Source organism: Cololabis saira, chromosome 6, assembly GCF_033807715.1.
Source record: "Cololabis saira isolate AMF1-May2022 chromosome 6, fColSai1.1, whole genome shotgun sequence".
Taxonomy (NCBI): Eukaryota; Metazoa; Chordata; class Actinopteri; order Beloniformes; family Belonidae; genus Cololabis; species Cololabis saira.
In genome coordinates this window covers 21,401,482-21,414,638 of record NC_084592.1, presented here as the reverse complement: position 1 = coordinate 21,414,638, position 13,157 = coordinate 21,401,482, and the positions used below count along the sequence as shown (strand labels likewise).

Genomic DNA, 13,157 nt, shown 5'->3' with positions numbered 1-13,157 from the left:
TGTCAGAGCTGAGGTGGATCTGCTTCAGCAGCTGCTGGTTGCGCCGTTGAGGAACGGCGTTGGCTATAACTCTTTATTTGTGACAGTAATTTCAGATCAGGCTACGAAATCAATTTGTATCCATTTGTATGAGAAAAATATGACATCGTAGGTCCACCAACTGTGTCAGTGGACTCCCGGGGGGTCCCACTCAGTGCTGGAGCGGCCTACTGTGGCGGTCCGGGGTATAAGTGCTCAGAGCTCCTGTCTATTTTATTTCAATGACCTTTGTGAAATTGCGAAACACACATATTTAGGAGTCATGGAGTGACAGATTTTGTTTAGACACGTTTTTCCACGTAATAAAACCCCTAACCGTTCGTGAGACCGCCTCTGGGGTTCTGCAAAACAACATACCACATTTACTGTGTAATGATTTCAAGTGTAGCTGTTTTTATTTACTGTGTAACAGCGTTCTTTGCTGTCAGTGCAGTAATGTTCTGTGTAACAGGTTTCTTTTTGTTTTTTAATTGCGTAACAATATATTCAACATTGCGATCAATACATATGTCAAAAAATGCCTCTCAGTGCAAAATGTGTTCAAAAACAGGAACAACTCCCTGTCAGACAAGCCCTGTCAAACACCTGGCCATTATAGCAGGAATGTGCAAGCATTCATTTTTTCATTCATTCTTACCAGCCCCTGCAATGGCCCTCTAGGGGGCGTGGGAACCACTGTGGCAACCTGTAGTCTTTACTGATTTCCCCACCAAAATGACATTTGAAACAGGATATTTTGCTAAAAAACTATTTCCGTGGATTGGTTGAAGGAGTTTGATTGACATAAGCAATCAAACTCCTTCGGACCGCCACAGTAGGCCGCTCCAACACTGAGTGGGACACCCGGGTCCACTGACACGGCTGGTGGACCTACGATGTCATGACATTATTTTTCTCATACAAATGGATACAAATTGATTTTGTAGCCTGATCTGAAATTACCGCCACAAATAAAGAATTATAGCCAACGTTGTTCCTCTCAACGGCGCAACCAGCAGCTGCTGAAGCGGATCCACTTCAGCACTGACACCACTACAATAAAAAAATCTAAAACTATTATTATATATAAAAACACAAACACAAATTAAGCAATGTTCATTTACATGGCTTCCTGCACCCTGAGGAGAAAGGCTTCAAAACTACTTCTCAGAAAAAGGTGTGGATGACATTGGGGGGTTGTTTGGTTCTTCTTATGTCACTCCTTGTGCCATTTTGCCTATTTAAAACTGCTAATACAATCTTTATCAGAATCAGAATCAGAAAGAAGTTTATTGCCAAGTAGTTTAACACACACACGGAATTTGTTGTGGTGATGGGTGCAATACAAAAGAACAAATAATATTAAAACAAAAATGTACAATATACCCCTAGGACTGTTTTAACTATGACCCCCCCCCCCCCTTAATTCACTTCATGCAGTCTCTCAATCGTATGAGGGGTCCTTGAGGTGTATTTGAGTTGAGTTTTAAGGTAAGGTAAGGTAGACTTAAGGTAGACCCGAGAGGAAATTCATTTGTCACAGGAGCACGACACAGAACAGAAATAAACAGGACAGACGAATAATAAATAAATGACATAAAAAACATAGAAAGACTGTACTCTGCTTGCTGGATAAAAAAACATAAAAAATGCTCAGTCAAAAAAAAAAGGGTATTAAAAACAGTAAAAGTGCAGTGGTTTAAAGTGCTTTTTTTTGCAGTATGTCATGCGACTGTCACTAGATAATGACAGCAACAACAACAACAGTAAAAACTACATGGAACTGTTAAAAAGCCTGACTGCCATTGGGATTTATGACTTATTATCTGTTTCAGACTCTTCCTTCTGGCAGGAGGCTGCGGTCCATCAGGACCAAAACCTCACGCCATAAAAAACAGTTTCTTCCCGACTGCAGCTGTCCTCGTCAACACGGCCCCGGACCCCCCTCTCCCCGTCTACCACACACTGTCCCCCCACCTCACTCTACGTTACATTAACGTAAAGACTCCACTCCTGACCTTATGCTTCACATTAACGCACATCCTACTCCTGTAGGTCACCTTTGTACAGACTCGTTATTCCAGCACTTTAAAACCAACATGTTGTACATTTTTTCTTTTAATATTACTTGTTCTTTTGTATTGCACCAATCACCACAACAAATTCCTTGTGTGTGTTAAACTACTGAGCAATAAACTTCTTTCTGATTCTGATTATTGTAAGTTTTAACTAAGGCTCTGTGGCACTCTGAGATTCTTGGATGAAGAGTGCCCTACAAATAGAATGCATTATTATCTCAACTCATACTACCACTTGTTGATTATGCAGATATCGTTTATCAAAATACTCCAGATACCCATCTTAAACCTCTGACTGTATTATTTAATTCATTATGTAGATTTGTGTTACGTTGTCCTTTCAGAACACATCTTGTTTTATGTTTGATTCATTGAACTGGTTGCAACCCAAATCTAGATGGCAATTTCTTTTTAAATGTGTTTATTTTCACTGTCCTCCATATTTAAAAGAACTAATGATTACATATAGCTCTCCATACTCACTCAGACATATGAATTTTCCTTTTTTCTTGGTTCCTAGAATTTCAAAAAAGGTTGGTAAAAGATCATTTCATTTTAAAGGTCCTTCCTCTCTTTTTGCGTTCTATTACCTCTTTTCATTGTTTAAATTTGTCATTATACTCTCATCTTAAAACAAATTGCCTATGTTTTTAATTTATTTATGTATTTTTTGTCCTTTTTTTTCTATTTATTTATTTTTTCTCTCTGTTATTTTATATAAATTTTATTGTTCCGGTTATTTGTCTATTTTGTAACTAGACTTATGTGGGTAGGGGTGGTGTGTGGGAGGGGGTGAGCAAGATGTCTGTGTTTGTTTTATGTTATGTATGTCTATACTGTAATGTGATATATATATATATGTTTTCTTGGGACCCCCTTAAAAATGAGATGGCACATCTCAAGGGGCTATCCTTTAATAAATTCTAAAATTATTATTATTATTATTATTATTATTATTATTATTATTATTATTATTATTATTATTATTATTATTACTAGAGGGGCCCCTGCAGCTGGACTCAAACTACCATAATGCAACACTGCCTACATCTCATCTCTTTTAGCTACGGGGTTTTGGGAGCAACGCCCCAAGAAAGAAGTGGGAGGTTTGCCCCTGAAAGGGCCCGTTAAGTGTGTGTGAGTTTGCGTGTGTGTGTGTGTGTGTGAGGGAGAGAGAGAGAACCCCCCCTCTCTCCCTCTCTCTCCAGCAGACTGATCAGCAGCGCAGGGATTAAGCAGCTCCGCTCACTCACTCCACTACAAACAGACGCGGGCTTGCAACAAGCGTGAATCATGCCCGTCGTCACCGCAGCCGGCTGGGAGTGGAGCCGAAATTGTGCAAGATACGGATAATAACCCCGCGGAGGAGAGGAGAGGAGAGGTCCGCCTGCACGTTTGTCCCGTGAACATGCCTGATCTGCGGCTCCGCCGCTCGGACCCGCCGCCCCGCGTCCCCTCCCTCATGCGCCCGCACTGAGCTGGATACAGACCTACGAGGAGCCGAGGGCGCAAAGCCAACCAAAAAGGGCGTGTGGGATACATTTCTTTCCATTTTTTTTTATTTTGTTTTTTTTTTCTCCGATTTGGCTCAAGTTAAAAACGAAGTGGGATTTAAAAAAAAAAACAGCAACAAAACAGCAAAGTTTGTGCAGCCTGCTGGTGTGAGCAGGAGCCAAACATGGGGAACGCAGGGAGCATGGACCAGCACCCCGACTTCAGGGGCCACAACATGCCCCTGAAGCTGCCCATGCCGGAGCCGGGGGAGCTGGAGGAGAGATTTGCCATCGTTTTGGTAAGAAAGAGAGAGGGAAAGAGGGAGAGAAAAAAGTTGTGTCCATGCGTTTCCTCTTTGTTCCCCTGCACGCCGCGGCGTCCCAGGACGGAACAGCTGTGTGTAGGTCGGATGTCTGTCCGTCCAGCCGGACACCTTCTTTGTTGTTGATGGGTCCTAAACCCCATACGAAAAGCGGTGAAACTTCACCACTTGTGTCTGAAGTACGTCGATCTGTTGACGTATTGATGTTTGATCCCTTTTTCTGTCTCTTGAAAGTGGATCTTAAGTTTTTTTTTCTTCTCTTTAGTAGGACGCTGGAAGTTTGAACTCCAGCAGCCATTTCAGTCATTTTTCACACAAGTTTCTCACTCCAGTCTGACAATAAAAAGTATCATATAACTTAATCCCACATCACACACACACAAAAAAGGCTCTAAAAGTTGCAACTTCATGAGGTGGCCTGAGTAAATTTCCAAGAGATGCCTCCCATAAAACCGCTGGTTCTGATGCCATGCTGCTCTAATGAGCCCCTGGACTTTACTGAAGTTTCAGTGTCCAACTTGGAAACCTCTTGCGGCCTCATGAAGTGTGTGGACGGATCTGTCAACAAGTGTGTTACTGGGTTGGGAGGGATCCCTGATCACTCCTGATGAACGATCCTCCAAGTGCTGAGGGAGGAGAGGACATCACCTAGTTTTTATCTAATTAGTTCTGAGTGGCCACAACAAAAGCCTCAAAAAGACTCCGTTCAGCTGTTGATGCACTTTGGTCGGAGAGTGTCTCTTGCTCTAAGGCTTTATGATTATTTACACCATTATTACAGCTGAGAGTTTGGCAGTTGCTTCCCAGTACGATGCTCCCAGGTCCCCAATAAAGACCTGCAGTGAAGAACCGTGAGGTGAAATCTGAGAGCTGGCAAAATGTGGGTCAGACATGACTGTTGCCTGGCCTCATGCTCGCACGTATAAACTACCTAGGAGAACGATCTGACTGAGCAAACTGGTTTTTACTGGTACATAATTCTGTTTTATACCCAGTAAATTTACTTTAAAATAATTTATTTATTTAGTTTCAGCTACAAACCCTCCCTTCCCTTTTTTTTTTTTTGGTATTACATTTGGTGGCCCAGATTGCTTCAGCCAGTAAGCCTGTTAGGAAGGTCTGATAGGTGGAGGTCGGGTGTGATTGCTGCTTGTCAGACACTGACGGATGAGTCCCATTCAGCGCTGGAGGCTTTTGGGGGTAAGAAAGGTTTGACGTCACGCCGCTGAAGGATTTGGGCCGTCGTCTTAATCACATCTGTTGGCGGCGTTACCTTATGCCAACATCCTTTTTTTATTTTAGAGCACTGAAGTCCAAAGTTCTCCTCTCATATATGGGGTTAAATCATTAAATCATTAGGATCCATAAAGTTTAGCTCAGTACCTGAGGATTTCCTGAGATCCTCTCCTCAGGAAAACTCCCATGCTGCCTCTCTTCATCCACCCTGCTGCCAGCATGATGCCTCAGCTCTCTGCTATTATCAGTGCATTTGGTGGAAATTTGCCACATTTACACCCGAATGCATCTCAGCTGTGGCAGATCCCCGTTGTCTCTGGAGTGGCCCCGTGTGACTCTACGACCTCGCCTCATCTTGAGTAGCAGATGATTAGCACAGTCCCTCTTAGGCTTCTTTGTACCCTGAGAGGTTACCAGTGCTGATGAGTCAACTTGGCTGCTCATCTGTAGCTCTTTTGACCTGCTCATTAATCATTTCCTGTCCCCCAGACACCCACCGGGTTTGATTTATCCCCATCTGCCGCGTTAACAGTTCTGTTGTACCCCGTTCTTTCGCTCTGCATAATCTCAACGTCCCGATCAAAGAATTGCCGCAGGACTGTTTACTTGCCACTCTTAATAGGTCTGATCAACAGGAAAGCTCGGCATCGCAGCAGGGAACCACTCGGATTAAAGACTTGTGCTGCGGGCGACCACGTTCAGGCAGCCGTCTAAATTTCTTATCAAGGACACGGTGTGTTTGGGATTCCTTGCTGCGTGCTACGAAAAAAGCCTCTTTTTCAAATATTGACTCTGATCGCAGGAGACCACATCTGTGTGTGTGTGTGTGTGTGTGTGTGTGTGTGTGTGTGTGTGTGTGTGTGTGTGTGTGTGTGTGTGTGTTTGTAGCCACACATCTGAAATAAAGCTGATCCTTGGCTCGTGGTGTACAGAAATTGGCTCTGCACAGAAATGGAGCTGTCAAAAATGAAGCCGAAAAGCTCCAGGCTTTTTCTTCTAGCTCACTTTAACAATTTAATGACGGCTCCAGAAACGCGTATACAACAAAAAAACACTTGGTGTCAACTTGTTATGAATTTCTAAAATCATTTAAGGGAGTAAGGAAATGCAATTTAAGAGGCTTCGGGTTCCTCAAAGCCGGAGCAAGTTAAATTTTAACCCGCCCTATCAGGGATAAAGTCGTTTGAGTCTGCAGATTCCTCTAAATAAAAGCTCCCATTGAAGTCTGTCTCACCAATCCCCAGAGCCGAGGCTCGATCTTTGAAACAGACTTATGCTAATTGTAATGTAATTCCTCTAATGGGACTGCCCCATTCACATGCAGCCTTGACCATGAAGTGAGGCGGAGGGATAACCCAAATATTTGGCACTTTTAAAGTACTGAAGGAGGCGTAAACAGCGCAAACAGAAACTCTTTTCCCTCAGTGAAGTAAACCGAAGTCTGCTTTAAATGGCTCATCATCAGTCATGTCATGTCGGCTGTCTGAGAACAAGTTCCTTTTAAAAAAAAAAAAATGCACTTTGGACTTTGGGCATTTTCAGCACGTATGAGAAACGCTACAAAACAGACAATGAAAGTAGAACTATGAGCAGAGTAAAGTCCTTAAACGGGACATGACTCTCCTCCAGGCCTGTGCTGTTGGTAGTTTGGACCGGCCGCAGTGTCCAGGGTAAAATGTCTCCATAATTGGACTTGGAAGATCTTTTTGCCAGTCTGCTTCTCTTCTGATTTGCTTCAGCATTTATGACGCAAGTCTTCCGCGGTCGGGTTGTACATGATTATGAGTTAGCTGGCCTCTTAGTGTTTGTTCTGCAGCGGACCACAGCTTCGTCATCCCAGCGAATTTACCAAAGACATTAGTGTCCAGGTGGATCAGTTTTATGCTGCACTTACTGCCGCGTGTGCATGTATGTATGTATGAGCGTGGTTCTCGAGAGTATATACGCTCAACACTGAACCGAAGGAAGATGACTGCAGCAGGAATGAACCTCCGCTCTAGCCAACCACAGGCCTGACGTCCAATTAAATTGCACCCACATCAGATGAAGCGTCCACATGGATCTCTTTGCCTTGGTTTGGTTGATATCATGACCGCGGTTGGGGAGGTAGACAGGTTACCCTTTTCAATGCCATATGGGGGACTGGAGGCTTAGCTGCTGCTGTTGTTGTTGGTGCTCCTCTCAGTCTGCCAGATTACATCTAAGCTGCTTTGTTTAAAGGCTGCCGGAGCGCTACGAGCTGCTGCTGTTATTATTTGTGTTGTGGGGTACTGCATATGAAATGTAGTCTTCAGAATAATCACGAGAGTAGCCTTCGTGATAGAGCGGAGTGGAAGTTGCCACGCTTCAGAGGCGGAGGGCTGTGTGTCTGCACACCAGTGTAAGCGTAAGCTCTTCCCAGCCGTATTTAGCTCCACCGAACATCACCTAATGACTGTTGTAGCATCTCTTCAGCATTTCTGTCAAACGTAACCACAGAATAAGCCCATATTCTGACCCCTGATTATGTTCTGTCTCTCCTGATTAACATTGTTTCGTGTGACTTTGTTGGCATGATCTGCTATAAAGGTGAAAAGTTGCACGTGTCTGTATTTTAGTGAGCACAAAATGAGATTAAATGAATAAGCAAATATCTTAAATTGTAAGGTAATGAAGTCATAAATAGATGTAATAAATTAGATCAGTCATCCACTGGTGCGAAGACACAGTTCTGTCTTCTACACCCCTTCATGGAATCCAGGAAGTGACTAAGCTAACCCTTCTCTTTTTTTTTCTTTTTTCCATTTGGACTCTTCTTCATTAAAAAGCACAACAATGAGTATTGTCTGAGTCGCAGTGGCTGAATCCCGTGTGTCAGGCCCACTGAACAGAGCTGCTCTTTATTCTGTAGGGTGCCCAGGACGGAGCCTGGCACTGGACCCAGACCCAGCAGGCCGCAGAGGACCACCACACTTACCCATATGTGTGTGTGATGTTATGCAAGCATGCGGGTTTGTGCTGTGTCGGAGCTCCAGGGTGCTCACCCACAAATTAGCCACAGCATAGCTTGACATGAAATGCTTGTGGAGCTGTGACATCCGGTGGTTGGCGTTTTGGCCTTTGCAGGATGTTGGACAGGGATGTGACAGTGTTCAATGATAATGTCCTGTTTTGAAATCCGGAGCATCTTTCCTGGCAGAGGTTCAGCTCATTATGTGGGTACGGGGGATTTTGGCTCAGCTGAGTTGAAGCAAGTGATGCTTTCAACATCGTTGTTGCTCTTCGTCCTGTTTTAGCATCTGACTTTTGCATTTCGTGCGCGAACAAGTTGATCCCGCTCAGAGGACCAACCAAACATGACGGTGGTGACTCGAGCATAGCTTCCAGTTTAAACATACCTGGTTACAACTCGTGATAATGTTTGTTTGAGTCTTGCGTCAATACAATCTCAGGTGTCCGATTACAGGATAATAAAGCATCAAAGCTTTCAGCTGAGCTGTGTGCTCTTTATTTCTTGAAGAAGAAGAAAACAGAAATGTCCTTGCAGCTTTGACGTTCATCTGAAGCCCTTGTGTTTTGACTTGCCCACAATTATCTTTGCTGTAGTTCTTCCTGCAGGTGGATTAGGATGAAGGGCCTGAAAAGGCCCCGTCTGGTCCACTGCCAGTGTTCCCCAGCGGGACCGGTTCAGACTCGCACAAAAGAGCGTCAGAATCCCATCTCTGTGGAGAAGTGTATTATGGTCAGGATCTGTCCGGGCTCCAAAGTGGCAGCTGTGCTGCAAAGCTGGACTGCTCGGCCAAAGTGCAGCACAAGAGACGCCGTTTTTTGTCATGAACTCTTCAAGGAATCATTCGATACTCGTGCGCCGTGAATTTTATCAGAAAAACAAGTCTAGCGCGGCCCTCAGTCGTCTGTGTCACTGCGACAAACACGATTGCTTGTTGTGGCCTCAGGGTCAGCTTTATCTTGTGGCATTGAGGCTGTTTTCATTCTTGTTTTTAAGGGCCTTGAGCTTCATTAAGGGTGTTTTTATGGTTTAATTTTAGATCGTCACAGTGGAAATTCGTTGGTAATCTTATTCACTCACCATTTTGAGCTAATTTAAAGACTTCCTGGTCTACCAGACTGCACTTTGGATATATTGAACTACAGTATTTTCATTCTCACACTTTCTCAGCGCTGTCCCATTCCTTCCGTGGAAAACATACCACACAGTACAACATTTCATCTTCAACTCATAAGAATCTGGCCCAGTACTGTTCCTTCTTTTTTTAAATTAGCATGTTTTTTTCTAAAAGGTTTTTTTTAAACATATGCTGTCAGACTGTAAAAGGCAGGTTTGTCGGTTCAGAACTTGCCAGAGTTCACATCTGCGGTGCAGAATTGGGAGGTTCTGCCAGAGTTTAATGCAGAACCCATCAGGCCCAGAGAGGCTGTAGCCGTAAACAGCGTAGGCTTGATTGGACGGATGACGCGCCTCTGACTCAGGAGCCCTCGCATGAAGCTAAAGCTGAGGATTTAGATTAAATACTTCCCAGCAAACCTCAAAAGCCAAAGCAGGGATTTAACAAAATATACTATTGAAATTAGCAGGACCACGCCACCTCTGTTGGTTTTAATGGACCAGTTTAATCTTATTTCTGCTGCAGGACCCTCTAAGTGCCATTTGGATTAAGAAAAAAAAAATCCTCTGATAATGAAATTAATAAAACAGCAGATAATAAAGTTAGATGAAAAGCTGATTTACAATGAAAAGTATTCAATTGCATCTTTACGAGTCTCTTTAGGGGATTAACAAATAGAAGTTGGTGAATAGTTCATGCTTGAGGATTTGTGTTTAAGAGCCGTTTTGTATTTGTTGACATATCGAAGGGAACGTCATCGGTGGTTTTCAAGCTTCCCATCAGCTTTCTGTAGACGATGCACAGGCACATTTATGTGGTGGGTAGAGGCGTGCATCATTTCTCTAAAAGTAGCGACCTCAATGCTCTCTGTGATGGGTGCAGTGTTTCGAGGTAGGACGGCCAGCGTGAGGCGAAATCTCTCCGTGATTGCATTTAAAGTTTACTGTACATCTGTGTTCGGAGGCTTTCATTTTGCATCCATTTTCCTGTAAGAATTGAGTTATTGTCAAGAGCCCAGATGAAGTGAAGCAGAAACATATCCCGCGGTGCCAGACGTGAGTCAGTAATGTGTTGAAGCTACTGACTCTGCAAACTGGCACTGGTTTAATTTGATACCTCCAAACACAGTAAAAATAAACCATACGCACACGGCTTTGAGGATTTACCCAGAAGTTTAGAGTCATTACAGACCGGTACCGTGTTCAGGTCGAGTTTGAGCCTCGTGTCTGCACAAAAATGACGTTTCCAGACTGCTGAAACACAATATTTGAGATTTGTATCAAACTTTTATTTGTTTTCCTTGAGCTCTTTTTAAGTCACTGTTTTAACTAAACAACTTTTGTGATTCATATTTATTCTGTTGCGGAGCTGGAGCTCAATATGGACTCCACCTCAGAGCAGACTGTTTCGCAACCTCGCACCATCTGGTCTGGTCCTCTGTGTCCATGTATCACTTATTTTATTTGGACAGCGCCCTGCTGCTCCAAAACAACTCCATAATGCTTGTTCCGGTGCCTCGATGACATCCAGCACATGATGCTGTTTTATCAAGCCGAAGGGATTTATACTGTCAGTATAAACATTGCACCCACCTGCAGCTGCTGTAAATGGTTTGACTGTTTCATTCAGCATGGGTCTGTTTTTAATGCTTTCAGACGGGCACATTTCTGCTGATATGGGATCTTCTCTCAGGATAGCTGCAACAGAGCCTAAGAATACAACTCATCGCACTGCTAAATGTGTGAAAATCCATAGGAGTGCGTACGGGGATGAATAAAAAGAGCGGCAGGGACATTTGAACTCACCATTTGCTCTCCGGCATTCCAGGGAACAGCTTCACAAACATTAATGCTACTGCTGTCAGGTCGGGGGTGGGGATTACAAAGCTAATCTAGGGGCAGACAGGGGACACCTGTGCCCCCAAAGGACGGCGGGGATTACGCAGCCATGCTGCGCTAATGTGGGGAGGACGGTTCGTTGTGGTTAACGGGTGGCTCGAGGCTGCCAGACTCCTTTCTCCCTTAAGTAGGCCCTTGTTTCCCCCTGACGATCTGAACCATGAGCATGATGGATCATTGGTCAGTAGTGTCACCTTCGGTAGGGGGGGTCATCCTCAACAGGTGGATGACCCGACCCTCGCTCCCCTACATGTTGAAATAGGTGTGGACCATCCATCATTTATTCGCAAATGCTCGACACAAGGAGGAGGGACAGCTGATGTGTAACGTGTATTTGCAGCTCTTGAGTAATGTTTTTATAGCCTGCAGCCCTGTTCTCGTTATTAGTTTTAAAGACGTGAAACACCCCGTTGGTAGAGAACAGTACAGAGTTTAGTCATTTCCGGAGTATGGAGCAATGGTGTGACGAGTTGATAATCACTGATGTAATCGAAAGTTTTCTTGTTGATGCATGCTTTGGCGTCCAAAAAAAGACAAATCCGGTTGGAACGCTGATTTGGGGAGCTCCAACAAAACAGTTTACGAGAGAGAGAGAGATGTCCTCAGCTGAGGCCATGGGTTGAATTTTTTTCTATTCTGCTAACAAGAGCTTGGATGATTTGAAACGATGATTTGAAATATTCTCCATCTGTTGGCAGGAGTTAATTTTGATGGTGGGATGTTGGCAGCGAGGGGAAAAAAAAACTTAAAAAAGAAGAAACGGCACGGGTGTGTCTCAAACTCAAAGCAGCCTACGTCCCAGTGGACAACTGCGTGCTGCTCTGAGGAGAAATCTGGCTGTGAATAATTTTTATAGATCTTATAAGGGCAGAAAAACCAACTCTTTCTGTCATATAGCTTATTTAACCACAGAATGAGTGAACAAAAGAAAAAGGCCACTGTAAGCTTTGATGACATCACACATTTGTCACGGCATCAGTTTGAAAAGCTCATGCAATGTCAAAACATTTATTTCAATACTGGGTAGCATCCCCACCTAGATCTTGTAGACATGTGAGTTGGATGCTCTTCGTTCATACGAAGTCTGAGAATTTACATCCCAAAATTCTCAGTGGGATTCTGGCAGCTAATCAATAAGTGAAAATTGTGTTATAGAACAGGAAAATAGCTGAAAAGGGAACGGATCAAAGTGTTTCAACGGTCCGGGCAAACTCCAGACCTCAGCATGACTTGTTGATGTGGCCAGACTTCAAGAGAGCTGATAGGATGAAGTTGAGCAAGGTCGTAGAGAAACCCCCCCCACAATGATGTCTCTAACGCAACTGTAGAGGTTTGTATGTTATTTATGCCTCTACATTGAAACAACAATGTACGTCTGCTGTAGCGGGCAACCCCACATCATTACCTCCACACAGTAGCCTGACAACCACGACCCCTGATGTGTAACTACACCTCAGGGTAATGCAGAGCACAGTTAATGTGATTGGTCCACTTGGCAGCCTCGTCTGTCCTTGTACGTCCTTATTTTGGCACCTTCAAATTAGCTAGGAAGCTAGATTGCTACAGCATCAGTAAAAATGGCTGGGGCTCAACAGTTTTCAACTTCAGCTCAATCTGCTTTGTTTATGTCATTACCCGATTTGAGTCACACATGCGCAGTCGCGTCAACATCGTCGGCCATCTTGGAAAGCAACATACGGCAACACCACTTGGACAAACTACAGTTACGTCGCCAGACTTGATAGACAAGATCTAAACACACGCTTGTTTTGATATACACTACTCACAATAAGTTAGGGATATTATTATTTACATGACTGCTTTTCCTATTTGGTCTGAATTTTAATGAAATAAGTAAAGGTTCCCTTTGATATTACTAATGATGAATGAGAAGAAACACCATTTTCATTAGTTTAATATTACCCCAAAAATGTAGACAATAAAATTAGTCTCTCACAATATCCCTAACTTTGTGTGTGTGTGTGTGTGTGTGTGTGTGTGTGTG

The 13,157-nt window shown here is 43.7% G+C and overlaps 1 protein-coding gene across 13 annotated transcripts in view; it reads left to right on the top strand.

Moving 5' to 3' along the window:
* The first annotated feature begins 3,269 nt into the window (after positions 1 to 3,269).
* Positions 3,270 to 13,157, top strand: part of fmnl2a (formin-like 2a) — a 62,934-nt gene continuing 53,046 nt past the window's right edge. For all 13 annotated transcript variants that reach the window (XM_061723637.1, XM_061723635.1, XM_061723632.1 and 10 more), the window contains exon 1: positions 3,270 to 3,888. In XM_061723637.1, the coding sequence (XP_061579621.1) occupies positions 3,775 to 3,888 (114 nt within the window). In that variant the 5' untranslated portion in view covers positions 3,270 to 3,774. The remainder of the gene's footprint in view (positions 3,889 to 13,157) is intronic.